The 25,991-nt window shown below is 42.8% G+C and overlaps 1 protein-coding gene across 5 annotated transcripts in view; it reads right to left on the reverse strand.

Moving 5' to 3' along the window:
* The window catches only part of stard3 (StAR-related lipid transfer (START) domain containing 3), a 40,032-nt gene extending 22,416 nt beyond the window's left edge, over window positions 1-17,616 (reverse strand). The window contains exon 1 of one of the 5 annotated variants that reach the window (XM_037535273.1): window positions 17,376-17,616. Coding sequence is in view for 2 of the 5 variants with exons in the window: in XM_037535270.1 (XP_037391167.1) it covers window positions 4,591-4,643 (53 nt within the window). In the remaining 3 variants the exon portion in view is untranslated. Of the gene's footprint in view, window positions 1-1,154; window positions 1,785-4,590; window positions 4,739-5,290; window positions 5,314-15,555; window positions 15,676-17,375 lie in introns of those variants that run through there. The other 4 variants (XM_037535271.1, XM_037535275.1, XM_037535270.1 and 1 more) reach the window with 4 other exon arrangements.
* Between the last annotated feature and the right edge of the window lie 8,375 nt (window positions 17,617-25,991).

Here is a 25,991-nt window from a genome sequence, read left to right on the forward strand (position 1 = left end):
AAGAGGGTCCACATGCTGGACTTCAAGAGTGAGCTTCAGCCTCAAGAGCTTCAAGAGTGAGCTTCAGCCTCAAGAGTGAGCTTCAGCCTCAAGAGTGAGCTTCAGCCTCAAGAGTGAGCTTCAGCCTCAAGAGCTTCAAGAGTGAGCTTCAGCCTCAAGAGTGAGCTTCAGCCTCAAGAGCTTCAAGAGTGAGCTTCAGCCTCAAGAGTGAGCTTCAGCCTCAAGAGTGAGCTTCAGCCTCAAGAGCTTCAAGAGTGAGCTTCAGCCTCAAGAGTGAGCTTCAGCCTCAAGAGCTTCAAGAGTGAGCTTCAGCCTCAAGAGTGAGCTTCAGCCTCAAGAGTGAGCTTCAGCCTCAAGAGCTTCCAGAGTGAGCTTCAGCCTCAAGAGTGAGCTTCAGCCTCAAGAGTGAGCTTCAGCCTCAAGAGCTTCCAGAGTGAGCTTCAGCCTCAAGAGCTTCAAGAGTGAGCTTCAGCCTCAAGAGCTTCCAGAGTGAGCTTCAGCTTCAAGAGTGAGCTTCAGCCTCAAGAGTGAGCTTCAGCCTCAAGAGTGAGCTTCAGCCTCAAGAGCTTCAAGAGTGAGCTTCAGCTTCAAGAGCTTCAAGAGTGAGCTTCAGCTTCAAGAGCTTCAAGAGTGAGCTTCAGCTTCAAGAGCTTCAAGAGTGAGCTTCAGCCTCAAGAGTGAGCTTCAGCCTCAAGAGCTTCAAGAGTGAGCTTCAGCCTCAAGAGTGAGCTTCAGCCTCAAGAGTGAGCTTCAGCCTCAAGAGCTTCCAGAGTGAGCTTCAGCCTCAAGAGTGAGCTTCAGCCTCAAGAGTGAGCTTCAGCCTCAAGAGTGAGCTTCAGCCTCAAGAGCTTCCAGAGTGAGCTTCAGCCTCAAGAGCTTCAAGAGTGAGCTTCAGCCTCAAGAGCTTCAAGAGTGAGCTTCAGCCTCAAGAGCTTCCAGAGTGAGCTTCAGCTTCAAGAGTGAGCTTCAGCCTCAAGAGTGAGCTTCAGCCTCAAGAGCTTCAAGAGTGAGCTTCAGCTTCAAGAGCTTCAAGAGTGAGCTTCAGCTTCAAGAGCTTCAAGAGTGAGCTTCAGCCTCAAGAGTGAGCTTCAGCCTCAAGAGTGAGCTTCAGCCTCAAGAGTCTCTTTATCTTCTACTTTGGCACTAAAACAAACCTTAAATCGTAGACCGGGAACGTAAAGCATCCAACATCAATAGTTAAAAAGACTTCACCGCTGGGCAAAGTAGAGGTGATTTTACATCGACTGACTCTTATCTGAACTGGTCTGAATACTCAGGTCTCCCTAAATCAGGATGGACGAGCACAACAGTCTCACTCCTGATGAGACACTCGTGCTCAGAGGAGCAGCAGTCAGAATCTCAGCTTCAGTGACTGCATTAAAACTATAACTGATGTAGCGATACTGTGATATATTTGGAAAGTCCCGTGATTCAGATGGTCATCATCTCCTTTCAGCAGCAGTTTCTGAGAGCGCTCATGCAAATCATGCACTGTTTGCGTTAGTAAATGGGTTCTTTGGTCGAGGCCACTCCAGATCACACAGTCAACTTCTCTCTTCTGCTGTTCTTTTCCCAGCTGAAGCATGATCTTTGTTCCCAGAGGCAATCAAGGCTGACGTAACGCAGCAAAAACATCCCGGTCACTCTAAACAATCAGGACGTGTTGTCACTTCTGATGACACACTATTTGGACAAAAGTATTGGGACACCTACAGGAGCTTTTATGAGTCCCATTCTAAATCCATAAGCATCAATACAGAGTTGGTCCTCCTTTGCAGCTCTAACAGCTTCCACTCTTCTGGGAAGCTTCCTACAAGATGTTGAAGAGAGTCTGTGGGAATTTCTGCTCATTCATCCAGAAGAGCATTTGTAGGTTAGACACTGATGTTGGACGAGAGGGTCTGACTCACAATCTCCATTCTAGTTCATTCCAGAGGTGTTTGATGGGGTTGAGGTCAGGGCTCTGTGAGGGTCAGACAGGTTCTTCCGCACCAAATGCACCCAGTCAGGCCTTGACGGAGCTGCTGTGGTCACTGGGTCAGTCAGTCATGCTGGAACAGGAAACGTTCTTCTCCAAACTGTTCACTCACAGCTGGAAACGTATAATTATCCAAAATGTCTTGGTGCTGAAGCACTAAGGTTCCAATTCACTGGAACTAAGGGTTCTAGACCAACCCCTGAAACAACTCCTGAACAGCCCCATAGCATCATCCCTCCTCCACCAAACTTTACAGCTGGCACAGTGCAGTCAGGCAGGTGATGTTCTCCTGGCATTCACCAAACCCAGACTCGTCCATCAGACAGAGAGACAGAGAGAAGCTGATTGGTCACTCCACAGAACATGTCCAGAGTCCAGTGGTGGCGCTTTACTCCACTCCATCCGACGCTTGGCTCTGTGCTTGGTGATGTAAGGTCTGCATGCAGCTGCTCAGCCATGGAAACCGTCATGAAGCTCCCGGCGCAGTGTTTGTGCTGATGTTGATGCCAGAGGAGGTTTGAACTCAACATAGAAGTTGGAGACTCTTATGCTCTGTGCTCCTCAGAACTCGGAGATAGATGCAGGCATGACCAGGACTTAAAGATCATCACAGAATCTGTCAGTGGAGTTGGGTGGGCCAAGAAGACTCACCCCTCAAAAAAAGCCATCCCCGGGCAGGAGCCAGGACCTCCAATGAGTAATGGTATTCAACTGCATCATTAAGAAAACCACGCTGCCATGTTGGCAGGTCTAACTGACAGAGCTTCTCTCATCACCGTTATACAGATCCAGCCCTGCAGGAGGATAAACACCAACAACACAGACCAGAATGACCTTGGAAACATGAAAAGATATGTGGACGCTCCAAAAAACTCTACGAGGAGAAGATCAGCTGATTGGTGGATCCGTATGACCTGCACATATCCAGAGTTCAGAACATTGTGGTGTGGGATATTTTATCAAAACTGCCAAAAGCCCTTACATGATAAACTGACACAGATATAAGGCTGAAGCTCCTTATTCACCAGATTCTCATTTGAATTTTCTGTTCTACCTTAAGTGGAGCTGCAGTTACACTGAGGCGCCTTAAACGAAGAACAAACTAGGAAAAGTTGGTGAATTCAAATTCAACATCAGCTTCTCAATAACTGTAATAACTTACCTCAATAAACGCATTCATTTACCTCTATAACTGTAATAACTTCCCTCAATAAACGCATTCATTTACCCCTATAACTGTAATAACTTCCCTCAATAAACGCATTCATTTACCTCTATAACTGTAATAACTTACCTCAATAAACGCATTCATTTACCTCTATAACTGTAATAACTTCCCTCAATAAACGCATTCATTTACCTCTATAACTGTAATAACTTACCTCAATAAACGCATTCATTTACCTCTATAACTGTAATAACTTACCTCAATAAACGCATTCATTTACCTCTATAACTGTAATAACCTACCTCAATAAACGCATTCATTTACCTCTATAACTGTAATAACCTACCTCAATAAACGCATTAATTTACCTCTATAACTGTAATAACTTACCTCAATAAACGCATTCATTTACCCCTATAACCGTAATAACTTACCTCAATAAACGCATTCATTTACCTCTATAACCGTAATAACTTACCTCAATAAACGCATTCATTTACCTCTATAACCGTAATAACTTACCTCAATAAACGCATTCATTTACCTCTATAACCGTAATAACTTACCTCAATAAACGCATTCATTTACCTCTATAACCGTAATAACTTACCTCAATAAACGCATTCATTTACCTCTATAACCGTAATAACTTACCTCAATAAACGCATTCATTTACCTCTATAACCGTAATAACTTACCTCAATAAACGCATTCATTTACCTCTATAACCGTAATAACTTACCTCAATAAACGCATTCATTTACCTCTATAACCGTAATAACCTACCTCAATAAACGCATTCATTTACCTCTATAACCGTAATAACCTACCTCAATAAACGCATTCATTTACCTCTATAACCGTAATAACTTACCTCAATAAACGCATTCATTTACCTCTATAACCGTAATAACTTACCTCAATAAACGCATTCATTTACCTCTATAACTGTAATAACTTACCTCAATAAACGCATTCATTTACCTCTATAACTGTAATAACTTACCTCAATAAACGCATTCATTTACCTCTATAACTGTAATAACTTCCCTCAATAAACGCATTCATTTACCTCTATAACCGTAATAACTTACCTCAATAAACGCATTCATTTACCTCTATAACCGTAATAACTTACCTCAATAAACGCATTCATTTACCTCTATAACTGTAATAACTTACCTCAATAAACGCATTCATTTACCTCTATAACTGTAATAACTTACCTCAATAAACGCATTCATTTACCTCTATAACTGTAATAACTTACCTCAATAAATGCCCCTTAATCACCAAACCCCTCAAACTTTCTCTTGTAGGTGTTTAATGAGACTTTGGTGGTTAATGAGCTGTTGAACACGTCACACTGGCTGATCTAACGCCGCGTCCCAAACACACACACACACACACGTTGGATGGTCAGATTTACGCTAAATATTCACACCATTTTTCATTATATCCGGTTAACGCCGATGTCTTGTAGTGTTGTTCCCTCATTTTTTTAAAGTTGTTTTCAATTCTTGATTTAACTTTCAAGGTCAGTCTAGCCGCTGATAATCCCCAGCACCTACATCAGCTTCAAGTCCTAAAATCTAGCACACTGAACTGAAGCCTGCAGTGCTGTAATCTCCTGCAAGCGCAAACATGGAGGGGAATTCCACCTATTTTCAAAATTCTGGAATGATGAGTTTTCTTTGGGGACTATTTTGCCGCACAGCGCCCTGCATGTCTCCCTCCACCATGAATGGAGTTGAAGTTCTCTAAACTCTCATAAAACAGCGTCTCAGTCATCAGGCAGTGAATTCAGAACCAGTTCATGTAGGAACTTTCTGTGAGGAGCTTTTAGAGGGACGTCTGGTTCCCATCACCACCACTGTGAACGGCTCTGACTCAGTAAGTTTATCTAGAAACACCAAAACGGTCTGAACGACTGTTGACATCTTACTTATGTAGAAATTCTGACAAACTGGTGGAGTTTTCCCCTATTCAATAAAGTGTATTTGGACAAAACACTGGAGCTCTGATAACAGCAAACAGCAGAGGACTCTGGCCGTTTTCTTCTCTTTCGGTATGAAAACATCACAATTTCACAATGCAGCACATATAAAACACCACAGGAAATCCTACTCGCACCATCTACTCACCACTGTCACACCATTGTCACACTGCTTGCACGAGCAGAAAGGAAACACAGTCGTGTTCTCTACAACCAGCAAAGCACCAAAGCTCCTCAGCTGACAAGAACAGCTGTTAAAGAGAACAAAGCTTCACCAACAGGAAGCAAGTGGCTGCAAGATGTAAACGTGAGGCAGGGGTGGGCGATATTTATCGTTATCACGATAAACTACATCCCAATTTACATATCGTGGCTATTATCAGTACTTCACCTCTTATTCTCCAGGGTGTGTTTTGGTTTGTCCATCTGAATTTTTCGTGACCAAATCGTGAGGCAAATTATTCAGTAACTGCATGAAATAAATGAACATTTTAATTTTATTTATTTATTTTATATAATCTCCCCTCAAATGAACAGAACATGTGTTTTATGATCTACACGTATAAACTCTATAATATTGTAATAATACGTGTATTGGAAACAAACATTCAACAGAAAATTGTCCAATCAGAATTGTTCGCTCTGTGTTGTCAAGATAGATACAGCCAAGCGAGCTCTCCCATTGGCTGGGACTTCAGGAGCTGGACTGAAGGCCTTATGTTAGATTAGCTACCAACATATTTAGGTCATTACCAGGGGCCACCAAAGCAATATGCATTTTTTATGGATCAGGGTGTGTTTTGGTTTGTCCATCTGAATTTTCGTGACCAAATCGTAAGGCAAATTATTCAGTAAATGCGGGAAATAAATGTACATTTTAATTTTATTTATTTATTTATTTTATAAAAGCTCCTCAAATGAGCAGAACGTGTGTTTTATGATCTCCACATATCACTACATGCTTACGATTCACTGCTAAAGTCCAAAAATCTCCACCGCTCTTTGTGTTGTTTTCTAAAAGTGATGTTTCCAGAGCAGATCACTGAAGAGACGCCGTCTGTTTATAGTTTAGAGCCCAGATTTGGGGAAAAACGGCTCGACTTTCAGTAGAAAAACAAAGTTCAGCTTCTTTTATTATAAGGGTTTAAAATGACGTCACCGTCTATTAGACTGGAGAGAAGAGCTACAGCCTCACACGACGCCCAGCTTCTGAATGGAGCTTATGGAACATGAACGTTATGAAGAACACGACCAGGTGCGGTTTGGGACCACTGGTGGTCTCGAGGTGTTGAAGAGGCTACAGGGCCCACATCACGGAGAAACAAGTTTATGAAACTGTTTTCTAATTGATATTTTGATGGGTTTCATCCTTGATTTTAGGCCTGCTGTTTGCCGATTAATTAAAAGGTTACCTGGCTGATGCTGGTTAGCTATACAGCACTGTGTGAAAGTCTGAGGCACCCAAGACACATTTTGAAAATCTATTTGTGTATTTTGTGTTTATTTGCTGAGAAAAGTGTTAATATTTGAATAAACAAAATTGATAGAATATTAATTAATAACGATTATATATTAATTAATAACGATTACATATATATATATATATATATATATATATATATATATATATATATAAAATAAACAGTGATTTTCTGGATGTTAGTTTGTTTGTTTACCCATCTCCAAGCCTCTCCTCCTCGAGGAAGCCCAGTATTATATGTAGTTAAAAAGCAGCTCCTGGTTTGACCAATCAGTGCTCAGTAAATTGAGCTCATGATGTCATTGATGATATTAACGAGTCTCTGTGGCGGCTGTGAAGGTGTCCAGGAAAAATATGGACCCAAGAAAATGTTACTTTTTACTGTTTTTCTGTTTATTTGAATTATGAATACGACTTTATTCTAATGTATATTGTGATAAACTCACTGATATATATATATATATATATATATATATATATATATATATATATATATATATATATATATATATATATATATACACATACACACACACACACACACACAGTACTGTAAGTCTCAAGAATTTGCCAAAGTTTGGAGATATTGAGGGTCAAAGTTGCACAAATACACTTTTAGAAATGCATTATATTTTTTACATTTTCAACAAAACTTAAAATGGCTAAACAAAACCCATAGGCTGGACTCAAAAGTACAAAAACAAAGCTTAAAAAAACGAATTACGTACTGAATAACTTCTAAAACTGGAGCTGAACTTCTTGGTCAATCCAGCCTCTATAAGCACAGGAACTCAAGCTGGTCAGACTCGGTTCCTCTGTTAGGATCCACACCAAAGCGAGAGCTGAACCAACTCAACAGAACAAAATCAGACTCCTGTCCTTAGAAGTAAAAGTAAAACTGTTTAAAACACTATAAAGTACAAGCCCATCAGCATTTAACTACACAGGACTGAGGAGATGGTTTGGTTTCAACCCACCTCTGCTCATCTTCGCTGACGTGAACAATGAAAGCAGAACAATGACGTACAGAAACTTCTCCAGGCAACGAGCCGAAACACGCTGCCCAGGCAGACGGACGGTCCGAGGCCACCTCCGCATGACAGTCAATCAAACTCGCCGCAGGCCGACGGAGGGATTTAAATCAGAGTCTGTTCACCACAAACAAACTGAAACGACTGCAGAGCGGCTCAAAGGAAGACCGTGGGAAGATGATAATGGTTGGCCAGCTCAATGGAGTTACTGTGCATATTTCAACACCAACGCTGAACCCACGTCAAACTACACTTTACATATTACCATTCATGGTGGAGGGATACATGCAGGCTGTTGTGAGGCAAAAGAGTCCCCAATTAATCCACAAATTTACCATCAACATTCAATCCTTGATTCCCCTTGGCCTTGTAGTGAGTATCCACGTCAGTCTACATACGGTACTCAGCTTCAGAAGTCTGTAGCAGTGAGAATATAGAGCTCGCCCCCCCTCCACCACCACACACGGACAGGGGTCAAACTGAGGATTTTGGAATTGAGGTTAAAGTTGATAAAAACAAAAAAAGACAAAACAATTATTGTGATTAGCAAAATACTACCACCACTACTAATAATAATAATAGTGAAGGAAACCCAATAATAACAGTACAGACATCACAACAAGCTTTATTCATCTTAATTTAACAAAAAATGATTTACAGGCGAGTAAATCACAAGATTTAGAAAACCTTTAGTAAGAGCTACCATCCCAAACCAAACCAAACCAAACCATTCTTAGAACTAACCAAGCCAAACCAAAGAACTCCCAAACCAAACCATTCTTAGAACTAACCAAGCCATACCAAAGAGCTCCCATACCAAACCAAAGAACTCCCAAACCATACCAAAGAGCTCCCAAACCAAAGAGCTCCCAAACCATACCAAAGAGCTCCCAAACCATACCAAAGAGCTCCCAAACCATACCAAAGAGCTTCCAAACCAAACCATACCAAACCAAAGAGCTCCCAAACCGTACCAAAGAGCTCCCAAACCATACCAAAGAGCTCCCAAACCAAACCAAAGAGCTCCCAAACCAAACCAAAGAGCTCCCAAACCAAACCAAAGAGCTCCCAAACCAAACCATACCAAACCAAAGAACTCCCAAACCATACCAAAGAGCTCCCAAACCATACCAAAGAGCTCCCAAACCAAAGAGCTCCCAAACCATACCAAAGAGCTCCCAAACCATACCAAAGAGCTCCCAAACCAAACCATACCAAACCAAAGAACTCCCAAACCATACCAAAGAGCTCCCAAACCATACCAAAGAGCTCCCAAACCATACCAAAGAGCTCCCAAACCATACCAAAGAGCTCCCAAACCATACCAAAGAGCTTCCAAACCAAACCATACCAAACCAAAGAGCTCCCAAACCGTACCAAAGAGCTCCCAAACCAAACCAAAGAGCTCCCAAACCAAACCAAAGAGCTCCCAAACCAAACCAAAGAGCTCCCAAACCAAACCATACCAAACCAAAGAACTCCCAAACCATACCAAAGAGCTCCCAAACCATACCAAAGAGCTCCCAAACCAAAGAACTCCCAAACCATACCAAAGAGCTCCCAAACCATACCAAAGAGCTCCCAAACCAAACCATACCAAACCAAAGAACTCCCAAACCATACCAAAGAGCTCCCAAACCATACCAAAGAGCTCCCAAACCAAACCAAAGAGCTCCCAAACCATACCATACCAAACCAAAGAACTCCCAAACCATACCAAAGAGCTCCCAAACCATACCAAAGAGCTCCCAAACCAAACCAAAGAGCTCCCAAACCATACCAAAGAGCTCCCAAACCATACCAAAGAGCTCCCAAACCAAACCAAAGAGCTCCCAAACCATACCATACCAAACCAAAGAACTCCCAAACCATACCAAAGAGCTCCCAAACCATACCAAAGAGCTCCCAAACCAAACCATACCAAACCAAAGAACTCCCAAACCAAACCAAACAACTCCCAAACCAAACCATACCAAACCAAAGAACTCCCAAACCAAACCAAACAACTCCCAAACCAAACCATTCTTAGAACAAACCAAGCCATACCAAAGAACTCCCAAACCAAACCAAACCAAACCAAACCAAAGAACTCCCAAACCAAACCATTCTTAGAACAAACCAAGCCATACCAAAGAACTCCCAAACCAATCCAAACCAAACCAATCCATTCTTAGAACTACCAAGTCTCACCAAGAACTATCACACAATATCACTTGTTCCACAAGGGGCGTTCTCATCACCCAAGTGGCTTTTTGTGCTTCACATCTGTGACATTGTGCTTCCTTGTCACCAGCTCTTGAAGTTTCCCCCCTTTTCCTCCTGAGATGGTTTAACCTTTCACAAATGTTTTGCAAAACAAGCACAATGTACACATTTTTACTCCGTCTTTGCTGCTGCTTTTTATCCATTTACAAACCTCAGAAAAACGAAATATCTTGATGCATATTATGTGAAAATGCCTTCACATATTGTGATGTTAGCTTTTGTGTCATATCGCCCAGCCCTGAGTCCAGCTGCTAACAAACATCTTCACTTCCACTGTAGTTACAATAATGTCAAACACAATAGACGTCTGGCTGTAAACTGGGGGGAGTTTTCCGTTCGGGCTTCAGCAGCTTCCTTCTTGTGGGTCAGCTGATAAAGACAAACAGATTCTGACGGGAACTGCACGGTCAGTAAACAACAGTTCAGCAATAAATCTCTGAAAACACAGATAAACCTTTCTCTCTCTCAGAAACACACTCAACCTCACATCTCTGAAACGACCACTTGACAGGAAATTCTTAACTTACGTACGTTCATTTCAGATTTTATTCCCAGTAATTTTGGACCAATTTCTACTGGTCCACTCAAAAATGAGGTTACAGGTTATTGACATGACCTTAATGTGTTGTGAAGCAGGTCCGAGTAACAGGGTGATGTAACCGGATATCAGTGACGATGGCGACGTCGGGGCCTGAGTCAATATAGAAAAAGACAAAAGAGGATGATAAAAAAAAAAAAGACCCAACCCCCCCTCCCCAAAATGGGAGCAGGGGGGCTCACTTCCAGAACCAGCACGGGAATATCTACTATAAACACCCCTCAATGGGGGGCTAATATTTATTCACAATATGGCCATAATCTTCTAAAGCTAATATTAAACTTTAACTAAAGCCAGAGAGGCCAGGTTGAGATGGTTTGGACATGTGTTGAGGAGGAATAGTGGATATATTGGGCAAAGAATGTTGGACATGGAGCTGCCGGGTAGAAGGAGAAGAGGTAGACCTCAGAGAAGGTTTATGGATGTAGTGAAGGTGGACATGGAGATGGTTGGTGTAAAAGTAGGCAGTGGATAGGGTAAGATGGAGGCAGATGATCCGCTGTGGCGACCCCTAAAGGGAGCAGCCGGAAGAAGAAGAAGAAGAAGAAGAAGAAGAAGAAGAAGAAGAAGAAGAAGAAGAAGAAGAAGAAGAAGAAGAAGAAGAAGAAGAAGAAGAAGAAGAAGAAGAAGAAGAAGAAGAAGAAGAAGAAGAAGAAGAAGAAGAAGAAGAAGAAGAAGAAGAAGAAGAAGAAGAAGAAGAAGAAGAAGAAGAAGAAGAAGAAGAAGAAGAAGAAGAACTTAATGCCCTCCTGGTTAAACAACCACATCAAACTCTCACCATACACACACATCCATATCAAACCAAAGAACTATCAAACAATTCTTAGAACTACCAAGCCATTCTTAGAACTACCAAGCCATACCAAACAACTACCAAGCCATACCAAGAACTATCACACAATATCATTCATGCACTCTTGTTTAGCAGGCTGAAGATGCTCCACAAGGGGGCGTTCTCATCACCCAAGTGGCTTTTTGTGCTTCACATCTGTGACATTGTGCTTCATTGTTACCAGCTCTTGTAGTTTCCCCCTTTTCCTCCTGAGATGGCAGCTAGTTAACATTAACTTAACACCCTCCTGGTTAAACAACCACATCAAACTCTCACCATAACACACACATCCATATGCAAATGAACACAGTGCACTCGGTCAAAATAAAGAAAGAAAGAAAAATACACCTTTACTACAAAGCTAATTTCAGCTAGCCTCCCTATGGAACTCCGAATGATATGTTAGCACTACGCTATGAACGTTTTGGCTGATCGATATTAAACACAGACATTTAAAGCTTGTAAATGCAAACGTCATCATATATCTGAGCTCGTATGACTCAGTGTTACAGTGACTCGTTCAGTAGGAGTCCCGTTACAGAGCTGCCGCCACCGTCTTGCATTCCTAATAACTAACCGGAACACTGCTTGAGTGACATATCTAGAACTTCCAGAAGAGTTCAGAAACGAAAGGAATCATGAAACACATTCAGTGAAAATGCAGGCTTATCAGCTTACTGCACTCAGAATAACTTCACTCCCGTTCAGCAGGAAAACCAACGCTATCAAAATAAAAGTTCAATTATATGGATAAAAATGTTTACTTAAATCTTATTAACATTAAATATTCATTAAAACGCATCTCATATTACTACTAACTATAATAACAATAATATTAACAATAATTATTATTTAAATTATAATTATTATTATTAACATGGCATTGACCTCTTTAACTCCTCTGGACCACCGGTGGTCCCAAACCGCACCTGGTCGTGTTCTTCATAACGTTCATATTCCATAAGCTCCATTCAGAAGCTGGGCGTCGTGTGAGGCTATAGCTCTTCTCTCCAGTCTAATAGACGGTGATGTCATTTTAAACCCTTATAATAAAAGAAGCTGAACTTTGTTTTTCTACTGAAAGTCGAGCCGTTTTTCCCCAAATCTGGGCTCTAAACTATAAACAGACGGCGTCTCTTCAGTGATCTGCTCTGGAAACATCACTTTTAGAGAACAACACAAAGAGCGGCGCAGATTTTTGGCTTTCAGCAGTGAATCGTAAGCATGTAGTGATATGTGGAGATCATAAAACACACGTTCTGCTCATTTGAGGAGCTTTTATAAAATAAATAAATAAATAAAATTAAAATGTACATTTATTTCTCGCATTTACTGAATAATTTGCCTTACGATTTGGTCACGAAAATTCAGATGGACAAACCAAAACACACCCTGATCCATAAAAAATGCATATTGCTTTTTTCGACCTGCCCCCCTTTGGTGGCCCCTGGTAATGACCTAAATATGTTGGTAGCTAATCTAACATAAGGCCTTCAGTCCAGCTCCTGAAGTCCCAGCCAATGGGAGAGCTCGCTTGGCTGTATCTATCTTGACAACACAGAGCGAACAATTCTGATTGGACAATTTTCTGTTGAATGTTTATGTTTCCAATACACGTATTATTACAATATTATAGAGTTTATACACCACAAGCACGACCGTTTCAACAAACTATATATATTACAGATGTATTTACAGTTCTCAGATATCATGAGACCTCCTCTGAAAGCCTAGCAGGCCCTGAATGAGTCCCCACGGCTTTAATATGATCATTAAAACATACTGAATAACGATCAGCCCCAAGTCTTCAGATGTTCTATGTTCACAATGAAACGACATAATTCAATACTTAAAAGCCAGAAAGAGTGCCAGATGAGGTCTGTATGGACGAGTATTTTTGATTGACGAGGCCAGAAACTGATCATATCTGAAGGGGAAAACGATTCATTTTAGCATATTTATTAGTTCAATACATTTAATACAGTCGCATGCAAAAAATCTGGTCGCCCCATTCAAACGACGTGTTGAGGTTTTTCTAAGTGCATGCAGGTTCATTCGTCCTCCACAGAGGACACGCTTGGTTTCGGGCATTTTTCCATTCCACAATTTCCATTCATTTTCTTACAACCTACTGGGAAAATAAATAAAACACAAAATATTAAATGTGCCATAACTTTTGCACAGGCCATTTGTTCTATTCTATTTTTCTCCCAACATGTTCGCTTCATCAACTGTGCATTAAGATGTGCTCTCTGCAGAGGAACTCACCAACTGCGGAGAATTGGACTAACTTTTTCATAAAACACTTATTATTAGTTTTTATTATTTATTTATTAGTTATTATTATTATTATAGTTTATACAAAACTGTTATTTTAATGAAAAGGAGAAAAAAAAGGCCTTGGCGATTTCGAATAAGCGTCGACAGACGTGAAAGACAGAAGAAAGAAAAAGAAAACCTCTTAAAACAAATTTCACTTTCATTTCCAACATTTCAGGAATTCCACTGCTGCCTCCAAAATCCCATTAAAACCATTTAAAAACACCGCAAACAACTTTACGGCGCGTGGTTAAATTCTGAGAGCTTGTCGGAGGGGCTCGGGCCTAGTTACGGTTGCTAAGCTGAGAGTGGACAGTTTGTATTTAGGGGCGGGGTTAAGCGAAAGGTGCACTCTGATTGGTTTGCTTCAGAAAGCGCATCGTATTTTTTCGGATGCTTAAAATTCATCTAATGACGCGTTTGCGTAGAAGCCGTGGAGCGAAAACGGTGTGTTTCATACATTTTAGACGTAGTGCAGTGAAGGTGGAGTGATGGTGTGAACACTGTGATAAAACACTGTAACAGAACATCTGTACTCAATTATCCGGTCATCTCTATAACAGGCCGAACGCTCGTTAGCTCTCACAGTCTGACCAACCACAGAAACACAGAGCCCACAGGCCCAGTTCCACCGACTGACTCAGACATTTAAAACAAACCGTTACTGTGATTTTCAGGCCCTCGGCGTCCGGCTGGTTCCCCTCCGTGTGCGCTGGTCTGCTGGCCCCGTGGTGAAGCAGGGAAACTCCTGATGAAGGACGGATGAAATGTTGCTGAACTGCGAGGGAAAATCCACTGAATAAGCAGAGTTAATCTGAGTTACAGTGACGGGAAGTCCGGCGACGCTGCCGAGCTCGTGGGAGAAACCACACACAGATGTGGAACTGCGACTGCGTTTTACTCCCTTTCCTCTGAAATCAGATCAATCTGACCGGAGAACAACCCCGAACCGGCCAGCGCGTTCACATTTTAACATGCACTATAATGCCAAAAGTATTCGCTCGTCCGGCTTCACACGCACATGAACCTGAGAGTTTAATATGATGTCGGCCCACCCTTTGCAGCTATAACAGCCTCCACTCTTCTGGGAAGGCTTTCCACAAGGGTTAGGAGTGTTTATGGGAATTTCTGACCGTGTTTTCAGAAGCACATTTGTGAGGTCAGACACTGATGTTGGACGAGAAGGCCTGGCTCACAGTCTCCACTCTAATTCATCCCAAAGGTGTTCTATGGGGTTGAGGTCAGGACTCTGTGCAGGCCAGTCAAGTTCTTCTGCACCAAACTGGCTCATCCACGTCTTTATGGACCTGCTTTGTGCACTGGTGTGCAGTCATGTTGGAGCAGGAAGGGGCCGTCCCCAAACTGTTCCCACAAAGTTGGGAGCGTGAAATTGTCCAAAATCTCTTGGTGCTGAAGCTTTAAGAGTTCCTTTCACTGGAACTAAGGGGCCGAGCCCAACTCCTGAAAAACAACCCCACACCATGATCCCCCCTCCACCAAACTTTACACTCGGCACAGTGCAGTCAGACAAGTACCGTCTCCTGGCAACCGCCAAACCCAGACTTGTCCATCGGACTTCCAGATGGAGAAGCGTGATTGGTCACTCCAGAGAACTTGTCTCCACTGCTCTAGAGTCCAGTGGTGGCGCTTTACACCACTGCATTCACGCTTTGCATTGTGCTTGGTGATGTTAGGCTTGGATGCAGCTGCTCGGCCATGGAAACCCATTCCATGAAGCTCTCTACGCTAAACCTTAAACCGTCTCCATAGTTCAACTGTAATGGTCAGTAACAGAGTACAGTCAGGTCTGGTTAGCTGATATTATTGCAGCGCAGTGCTTTGTCTGTTTAAACGATCAGATGTCAGTAAAACACACATCACCACATACCGTGTATCATGAAAACTTCCTGAAGTGTTGCGACGCTGCATTTCTTGCCATATTGCCCAACTATACAGTGAATGATTGTTGATTAACGGCAGAACAGATATCAGCCTTTTCACTTCATCTTCATCATCATCATCATCATCATCATATTCATCGTGATTGCTCAAAATTTCTAACTCAAATTAAGCTAGAAATTCACTGACGATGGAAAGACAATAGCTTTGTATGTAGGTCCGTCGCAATTACAGCAGTCGTTAAACGTAAATAACTGACACATCATGGGGATCAAAATGAACAGAAAAACCAGCTCTAACGTCTAACTGGGTGCTCCATCATGTTCAGTATGAATCAAATTTGTAGACTTTGAAACATTACGACTTTGTTCACGAAATATTACGACTTTTATTTTCTAAATTTTACGACTTCGCTGACGAAATATGACTTATTTTCTAAATTTTACGACTTCGCTGACGAAATATGACTTTTATTTTCTAAATTTTACGACTTCGCTGACGAAATATTACGACTTTTATTTTCTAAATATTACGACTTCGTTCATGAAATAATTCGACTTTTTCCCCAAAATATTACGACTTTTTTACCGAAATATTACGACTTTTTTCTCTAAATATTACAACTTTATTCTCGAAGTATTCCGCCGTTTTATTCTCTTCTACGCTGCAGTGCGTGAAGCGCTGCTCAACTCTACGATCATTTACATGAGCAGCTGCCGTCCTGACCGTCGCGACCGCACCAAGCTGAAATCTCTGCTTGAACACCGAGCCGTGTGAGAAACGCCCCGCCCCGCCCCCCCGGGACCACATTAACGGGCCTACAGGGCCACTCCGACCGAAATTAAAATCTGAACTCGCTCTGTTTGCCTCCGACGGCGGTGCTGGGGGTGTTTTGATTTAAAGACTCGGACGCCCACCTTCTGATGACGCATCTTGAAGGTGGAAGCTCATTTTGAATGACTAAGTGCTCCAGAGCGAGTATTTTTACCCCCTCTACTCCACTTAAACTCCACAAAACATACAAGGTTGAGTTTCATTTAGTGCTCCAGGACGCTAGGCTAGCAGTCAGGACTTCAGGCAATGCATTGTGGGTATTGTAGTGCAAGACCGATGGAAGACTGATTGATGGATAAAACACGAAAACGAAACTAACTAGTGTGAAACTGATTAGAGACATAATGCTACGGTAGAGAAAACTAACTACACAACAAGAAAAACAACATTACATTCTAACTTTAGACCAGAATGCAGCTTTAAATATTATGTTTCTTCATGTAAATGGCCTTTCTGTTTGGTTAGCGTTTGAAATGCGGTATATATGCCTACATATAAATATTACTGTTGCATGTAACTGCAGCACCATTTAAGGTGGAACGAGGGAATTCGGCAGAGAAGCTGGCGAGTAGGAAGCCAACTTATTGCCAACGCAAAACAACCTCTAAAATCAAATACAGTGCTTTATATAAGATAGTAAACAAGCCGAAACACCCGCAAAACATCCCGGTTTAATCTTCCTTCAGCTCAATCTCAGACAGAACAACAGCAAAAGCAGGTTGCGCTGGGAAAACGCAGCCGCTGTGTGGCGCCGATCTACAAATCATACCCGCGTCACATCAGCGCACGCGATGATTTACAGATCTGCGATTCAGCCTGAACCACTGCTCAAACAAACAGCCGGACACCGGTCTGTCCACAAAACACCAACTGCGACAACATCCACAGATTCTACCCCTCCTGGCGGACCCACGGCCGCCTTAAAGTGTTGAAATCTGCTCCTCGAACAGGTAAAAACTATCAAATCTGACTCACCTTGCGTTCAGTGAGCTAAATCATCTTCCGGTTTCAGCCTCCAGGCGGAGGAGGCTACTCGCAGCGCGGCTCCATGTTCAGGGACAGAAACCCGTCACGGGGTTTTAAGAGAGAATAAAATCAGCCGGTCTGAACGCAAACCGCGAGTAAATAAGTCCGATCTCCGCTCAGTAACTCAGTCCGACTGTTTCACTCGGCATGGGTGAAGTCTGACTCACAGTCTCGCGAGAGTTGCAGCGCCAGGCGAGAGTTTGTCCCTGGTTTGACGCTTTTCTATTTTTTTGTCAGTCGGAGCCCCGAAAGACCACCAGGACACCAGCCAAGCATCCCCCCAAAATATAAACCTAATACAAAATACTATGATGCTATTTTAAAATACTGTTTCATTATGTGAGATGCTGAGTCACTGTTTTGCGAAACATTCTCATTATTATTATTATTATTATTATTATTATTATTATTATTTTAAGAAGCTTTTTTTTATACAAATAAAAACAGCTTTAAGAAGCTGGTTTTATTTGTATATGTTTATATTTTAATTCCAAATGCACAAAGCATCTAAGAAACGGGAAAGGTTCTGTAAATAATGAGTTAATATCTCTAAATAATTAGGTAGCATCTCAAAATAATGACTTAGAATATCAAAATAATGACTGTCCGTGACTGAAGAGCCCTTGAGCAAAGCACCTAACCCCCACCTAAGCGCCGCCGTGGATCGGGCTGCCCACTGCTCCGGGCAAATCTACGCAATGCCCCCTAGTGTGTGTGTTCACAGTGTGCATGTGTGTTGGTGTTTGACTGCGGGGGTGGGTTAAATGCAGTGGTCTGATTTCTCTGTGTGCAAAACACAGTTGGCTAATGGTTCTCAGTTCACTACCTCCTTATTTTGAGATATTAAATCATTATTTTGAGATATTAAGTCATTATTTTGAGATACTACCTCATTATTTTGAGATACTAGCTCATTATTTTGAGATATTAAATCATTATTTTGATATATTAAGTCACTGATTTGAGATACTACCTCATTATTTTTGAGATATTAAGTCATTATTTTGAGATACTACCTCATTATTTTGAGATACTACCTCATTATATTGAGATATTAAGTCATTATTTTGAGATACTACCTCATTATTTTGAGATATTAAGTCATTATTTTGCAATACTATATTGTTTTAAAATACTATGTCATTATTTGAGATGCTAAGTCACTATTTTAAGAAACTTTCTCATTGTTTATATTTGTATTCATTTATATTTTCATCCTAAATGCTTCAAGCATTAAAAAAAACCCAGGAAGGTTTCAGTGAATAATAGTAATCAAAATAGTGACTTAGTACGGCAAAACAATGGCATAGCAATTGGACGCATGCTGGATTTATGTTTATGTTTGGGCTTCCACTGTACACTATCTATTCATTTTGAGATAGTAAGTCATTATTTTAAGATGGGAGTTAAATTTCACTAATTTCGTATATTTCTGTATTCTTAGGACATTCGTGCATGTTCGGCCGCTATGTTTCCCTTCTGGGTGATGTCAGTTTATTCTACACTTCTTTTGACGGCGCTGCAGTTCTATTGGTGTTTACTGTTTCCATATGGCCACAAAATGCAAAATACTCGCCAAATTATTTTTCCAAATGTTTAAATATTTCTCATAATTTTCGTTTTCAATAAGAACAACAACAGCACAGTAAACTGTGGATCTAAGTCATGCGGTGAAGTGACTTCAGTATGAATAATGTTTTTGTTTAAATTCTATCTTTCTGGAAACCACCATCATTTTGGTCGCTGATGTGAAGTTCCGACATTTTCCTGATGTTTCCCATCATCCTTCAAAACTGAGGAACACATTTTCTTATCGCAGCTTGACTGTTCTGTAAAGTTTGGCCGTTTTGGGTTTGGATAAAGTCCAGTGTTTCACAATATGAGATTTCTCCCAGTTAAACTTCACAAGTTCATTTCATCTCGTTTTGTAAGACATTACATGTGATTTTGGAACATATGGAATACTTACACAATCAGAAGAGCAGCTGGTTTCTAATGATGTGAAAATGCAGAACTAAGAGGTTTAGTTATTACGAGCCTTTATTACAGTAAGCACAATGCACTTCCCACACAGTGCTTCTCCATCATTACCCACCGTGCATTAGGGCCTCTTCCTACGACTTGTTGGAGAATTTCTTCTTTTCTGGTGTTCTTGGCTGATTAAAGGCTGTAAAGGACCTGAAGGAGGACCCTCTACACTGCACAGACATGGTTTATCAGCTCAACCTAAGTGACTGATTGTAGGAGGTTATTTAAGTGGTTTAACACAGCAGTGATTTAAACAAAAGCACGGATTTCATCATTTCATTGATGGTCGTGCATTATGAAGCACTCTGTGCAGGCCAATCAAGTTCTTCCGCACCAAACTGGCTCATCCACGTCTTTATGGACCTGCTTTGTGCACTGGTGTGCAGTCATGTTGGAGCAGGAAGGGGCCGTCCCCAAACTGTTCCCACAAATTTGGGAGCGTGAAATTGTCCAAAATCTCTTGGTGCTGAAGCTTTAAGAGTTCCTTTCACTGGAACTAAGGGGCCGAGCCCAACTCCTGAAAAACAACCCCACACCATGATCCCCCCTCCACCAAACTTTACACTCGGCACAATGCAGTCAGACAAGTACCGTCTCCTGGCAACCGCCAAACCCAGACTCGTCCATCAGATTTCCAGATGGAGAAGCGTGATTGGTCACTCCAGAGAACACGTCTCCACTGCTCTAGAGTCCAGTGGCGGCGCTTTACACCACTGCCTTCCACGCTTTGCACTGCGCTTGGTGATGTAAGGCTTGGATGCAGCTGCTCGGCCATGGAAACCCATTCCATGAAGCTCTCTACGCTGTTCTTGAGCTGACCTGAAGGCCACATGAAGTTTGGAGGACTGTAGTGATTGACTCTGCAGAAAGTCGGTGACCTCTGTGCACTATGCCCCTCAGCATCCGCTGACCGCTCTGTCATTTTACCTGGCCGACCACTTCGTGGCTGAGTTGCTGTCGTTCCCAATCACTTCCACTTTGTTATAATCCCACTGACAGTTGACTGTGGAATATTTAGTCGTGAGGAAATTTCACGACTGGACTTGCTGCACAGGTGGCGTCCGATCACGGCACCACGCTGGAATTCACTGAGCTCCTGAGAGCGACCCATTCTTTCACTAATGTCTGTAGAAGCAGTCTGCAGGTCTAGGGACTCGGCTTATTATTATTATATTATTATGTCAGCCTCAGATTTGTGTTGTAGGTATTGATACTCTATGAAAATGCAGTTCTGATCTGATATCTTGTTTAATCAGAGCACAGAACTTAGTGCTGTTCATTCAGCTCATGCATATTAAATTATATCAGTAACATTTATTCAAACTACATACAACTGAAAGAATATAACAGCAAACACAAATAAATACATTTAAAAAGATACAATTTCCGATTTCCGCTGTGCAAAATTTTAATGAAAACCAAACACAATGATGTGCAAATCATTTAAACCCTATATTTAACTGAAAGTAGTACAAAGACAACAAATCGAATTTTGACACTAAGAATTTTTTAAAATTATTTTATTGTTTACTGAAAAATATATTTATTTTGAATTTGATGCCAACAACATCCCATATTAACCAAATATATTAACAGAAGCGAGGCCTGTAGGTATTGATACTCTGTGAAATGCAGTTATGATTTGATATCATGATGATTTATCTTCTAAAGTCTGTGAAGAGACCTGATACCACAGGGTGAAGCTCCGCAGACTCAGACCAGCTCCTATAATGTTCCTGATCAGCCGCCGACATCAGTAATGACGTCTTTCTCCGTTATCAACTATCAGGAGCTACAACTGTTATAAACACACTAAGTTCATCCACATGTGGTCTTGTTCCTACATCGGTCCTTAAGATGTTTTAGCTATTGTAAAGTGTTCTCTGCATTTTTTCAGATGCTTTAGGTGAACCCTCTGCTAAAAAGAGTAGCATGGGTCCTTCCATACTAAATCATTTTAGTCCGATTTCAAACCTGCCTTTTCAAAGTAACGTCTAGAAAAAAGTTGTTTTCAAACAACTAAATACGGATCTAATATCAAACCATTTATATGAGACGTTTCAGATCTTCGTTCCACCCGTAGTACAGAGACAGCATTGACTGGCGTTGTGAATGACCTCAGGCTCAGCACTGGTGCCCAAAATCCTTCTATTTTGGTTTTATTAGATCTCAGTGCAGCCTTTGATACCGTTGAGCACAAGATTTTACTCCAGCGTCTTGAATGCTGGCTCGGCCTCTCGGGCACAGCTTTAGAATGGTTTAAATCAGATTTATGTAATAGGCAATTCATGGTTTCACTTGGAAATCATTCATCAAAACGATTTGTCATTTCTTGTGGAGTCCCCCAAGGTTCAGTCTTAGGGCCTTTGCTTTTTTCTTTGTACATGCTGCTGCTATGTGATGTCATTAGGAAGCATAGTATAAATTTTCATGGCTGTGCTGACGACACCCAGCTATACATCTCTGTTCCTTCTGAAGATCAAGACTCTGTAGACAGACGGACCAGCTGTGTGTCAGATGTTTCTCAGTGGATGTCGCACAATTGTCTACAATTAAATCATGAAAAAACTGAAATTTTGATCGTTGGTAGAGAAACTCAGAGAAAGCTGCTGTATGAGAAAGTCGGTTCTTTACCTTCATAAACCAAACCTGCAGTAGAAAGCTGGGTGTGATCTTAGACTCTGAGCTCTGTTTAATCTGCATGTAAACAGTCACTAAAGCAGCTTCTTATCAGTTGAGAAATGTCACTAAAGTTCGGCCGTTTCTCTCTCAGAGCGACGCAGAGAAACTTGTTCATACGTTTGTTCCAGCAGAGTTGATCACTGTAATGGTCTTCTTACTGGACTTCCTAAAAAAACTGTACATCCCTTACAGCTCGGACGAAACGCAGCAGCATCCTAACAAAAACACCACAGAGAGATCAGATCAGTCCTGCTTTAGAAGAGCTGCACTGGCTGCCTGGATCACTCAGGACAGAGTTTAAAGCTCTGAATGACCTTAAAGCACTGATTACATCACAGAGTGTGTCTGTTTATGATCTCAGATTTGGACCTTCAAACACCTTCAGTAAAACACAGAAAACGTGGAGAGGCTCTTTCAGTTCTTCTGCTTCTGAACTGCGGAGCTCAGCTCAGCTTTTATTAGACAGTCGAGCTCAGAGCTCACTTTTAATAAACACCTGAAAAAGGCAGCTCTTTAACTCGGAGCTTCAGTAGAACGTCTCGTGGTGTTTATCTTTATCTTCTAATTTAATCTTTTTCATTTTCTTTTGATTCTAATTAAATGCTAATGATTTCTTGTAGAACTGTGTTTTATCACCTGTCTGTAAAGCACTTTGAGCTGCCACCTTCATGAAAAGTCCTATATAAATAAAATTATTATTATTATTATTATTATTATTATTATTATCTTGTTTATGCAGATCACAGAAGTCAGTTCAGTTTATTCGGCTCATGAATATTTAGTTACATTTTTATCATTTACTATAACTATATACGACTGAATGAATATAAAAACAAACACAAATAAATGCATTTTAAATATTATTATTAAATAAATACCTCTCCTTGGATCACCACCTTATCGTGGTGGAGGGGTTTGCGTGCTTGAATGATCTTAGGAGCTATGTTGTCTGGAGCAAAAGCTCCTGGTAGGGTCTCCCATGGCAAACTGGTCCTAGGTGACAGGTCAGACAAAGTGTGATCCATAATAACCCCTATGAAGACACAAAAGCAGGACTTGTGTACCCTGCCCGGAACAGGGTTACCGGGGCCCCACCCTGGAGCCAGGCCTGGGGGAGGGGCTCGCCAGCGAGCGTCTGGTGGCCGGGCATTTACTCATGGTGCCCGGCCGGGCCCAGCCCGAAGGAGTTACATGAGTCCCCCCTCCCATCGACCCACCACCAATGGGAGGGGCAGTAGTAGGGGTTCGGTGCGTTGTGGATCGGGCAGTGTCCAAAGGCGTGGGCCTTGGCGTTCTGATCCTCGGTTGCTGAAATTGGCTTTTGGAACTTGGAACGTTACCTCACTGGCGGGGAAAGAGCCTGAGTTGGTGCGCGAGGTTGAGAGATACCGGCTAGATATAGTCGGGCTCACCTCAACACACAGCTTGGGATCTGGGTCCAATCTCCTTGAGAGGGGCTGGACTTTATTCTTTTCTGGAGTTGCCCATGGTGAGAGGCGGCGGGCAGGTGTGGGCTTTCTCATAGCCCCTCGACTCGGTGCCTGTATGTTGGGGTTTTCTCCGGTGGACGAGAGGGTAGCTTCCCTACGCCTTCGGGTTGGGGAACGGGTCCTGACTGTTGTCTGTGCTTATGCACCGAACAGCAGTTCAGAGTACCCAGCCTTCTTAGAGTCCTTGGGAAGGGTGCTTGAAGGTGCTCCTCCTGGAGACTCTATTGTCCTACTGGGGGACTTCAATGCTCACGTGGGCAATGACAGTGAGACCTGGAGGGGTGTGATTGGGAGGAATGGCCTCTCTGATCTGAACCCGAGTGGTGTTCAGTTTTTGGACTTCTGTGCAAACCACAGTTTGTCCATCACGAACACCATGTTTGAACACAAGGATGTCCATAAGTGCACATGGCACCAGGACACCCTAGGCCGCAGTTCAATGATTGACTTTGTAGTCGTGTCATCGGACTTGCGGCCATGTGTTTTGGACACTCGGGTAAAGAGAGGAGCTGAGCTGTCAACTGATCACCACCTGGTGGTGAGTTGGATCAGGTGGTGGGGGAAGATGCCGGTCAGACCAGGCAAGCCCAAACGTATAGTGAGGGTTTGCTGGGAACGTCTAGCAGAAGAACCTGTCAGATTGATCTTCAACTCACACCTCCGTCAGAACTTTGACCAGATATCGGGGGAGGTGGGGGACATTGACTCAGAATGGGCCATGTTCCGTTCCTCCATTGCTGAAGCGGCTGACTGTAGCTGTGGCCGTAAGGTAGTTGGTGCCTGTCGGGGCGGTAATCCTCGAACCCGGTGGTGGACACCCCAGGTGAGAGATGCCATCAAGCTGAAGAAGGAGTCCTACCGGGCATGGTTGGCCTGTGGGACACCAGAGGCAGCTGGCAGGTATCGACAGGCCAAGCGATCTGCGGCTTCAGTTGTCGCCAAGGCAAAAACCCGTGTATGGGAGGAGTTTGGTGAGGCCTTGGAAAGTGACTTTAAGTCGGCTCCGAAAAGATTCTGGCAAACCGTCAGGCGACTCAGAAGGGGAAAGCAGTGTGCCACTAGCACTGTATATAGTGGAGATGGTGTGCTGCTGACTTCGACTGAAGACGTCATTGGGCGGTGGAAGGAGTACTTTGAGGACCTTCTCAATCCCACCGACACGTTCTCCAGTGAGGAGGCTGAGTCTGGGGACATGGGATTAGGCTTGTCCATTACTGAGGCCGAAGTCGCTAAGGTAGTTAAGAAGCTCCTTGGTGGCAAGGCTCCAGGGGTGGATGAGATCCGCCCTGAGTTCCTCAAGGCTCTGGATGTTGTGGGGCTGTCTTGGCTGACACGCCTTTTCAACATTGCGTGGACATCGGGGGCGGTGCCACTGGATTGGCAGACTGGGGTGGTGGTGCCTCTTTTTAAAAAAGGGGACCGGAGGGTGTGTTCCAACTACAGGGGAATCACACTCCTCAGCCTCCCTGGCAAGGTCTATGCAGGGGTACTGGAGAAGAGAGTCCGGCTTATAGTCGAACCTCGGATCCAGGAGGAACAGTGCGGGTTCCGCCCTGGTCGTGGAACACTGGACCAACTCTTCACCCTCTCCAGGATTCTGGAGGGTTCATGGGAGTTTGCCCAACCAGTCCACATGTGCTTTGTGGATCTGGAGAAGGCATTTGACTGTGTTCCCCGGGGTATTCTGTGGGAGGTGCTTCGGGAGTACGGGGTACATGGCTCTTTGCTACGAGCCATTCAGGCCCTGTACAAACAAAGCAGGAGTTTGGTTCGCATGGCCGGCAGTAAGTCAGACTCGTTCCCAGTGAGAGTTGGACTCCGTCAGGGCTGCCCTTTGTCACCGATTCTATTCATAATTTTTATGGATAGAATTTCTAGGCGCAGTCAAGGGATGGAGGGTGTCCGGTTTGGTGACCTCAGGGTCACATCGCTGCTGTTTGCAGATGATGTGGTCCTATTGGGGACATCAGGCCGCGAACTTCAGCTTTCGCTGGATCGGTTTGCAGCCGAGTGTGAAGCGGCTGGGATGAGAATCAGTACCTCTAAATCCGAGACCATGGTTCTCAGGCGGAAAAGGGTGGAGAGCCCTCTCTGGGTCGGGGATAGGCTCTTGCCTCAAGTGGAGGAGTTCAAGTATCTCGGGGTCTTGTTCACGAGTGATGGTACAAGGGAGCGGGAGATTGACAGGCGGATTGGTGCTGGGTCAGCAGTGATGCGGGCTCTTTACTGGTCTGTTGTGGTAAAGAAAGAGCTGAGCCATAAGGCAAGGCTCTCGATTTACCGGTCGATCTACGTTCCCACCCTCACCTATGGTCATGAGCTTTGGGTAATGACCGAAAGAATAAGATCGCGAATACAAGCGGCC

This window comes from Pygocentrus nattereri, chromosome 27, assembly GCF_015220715.1.
Source record: "Pygocentrus nattereri isolate fPygNat1 chromosome 27, fPygNat1.pri, whole genome shotgun sequence".
NCBI classification, from domain to species: domain Eukaryota; kingdom Metazoa; phylum Chordata; class Actinopteri; order Characiformes; family Serrasalmidae; genus Pygocentrus; species Pygocentrus nattereri.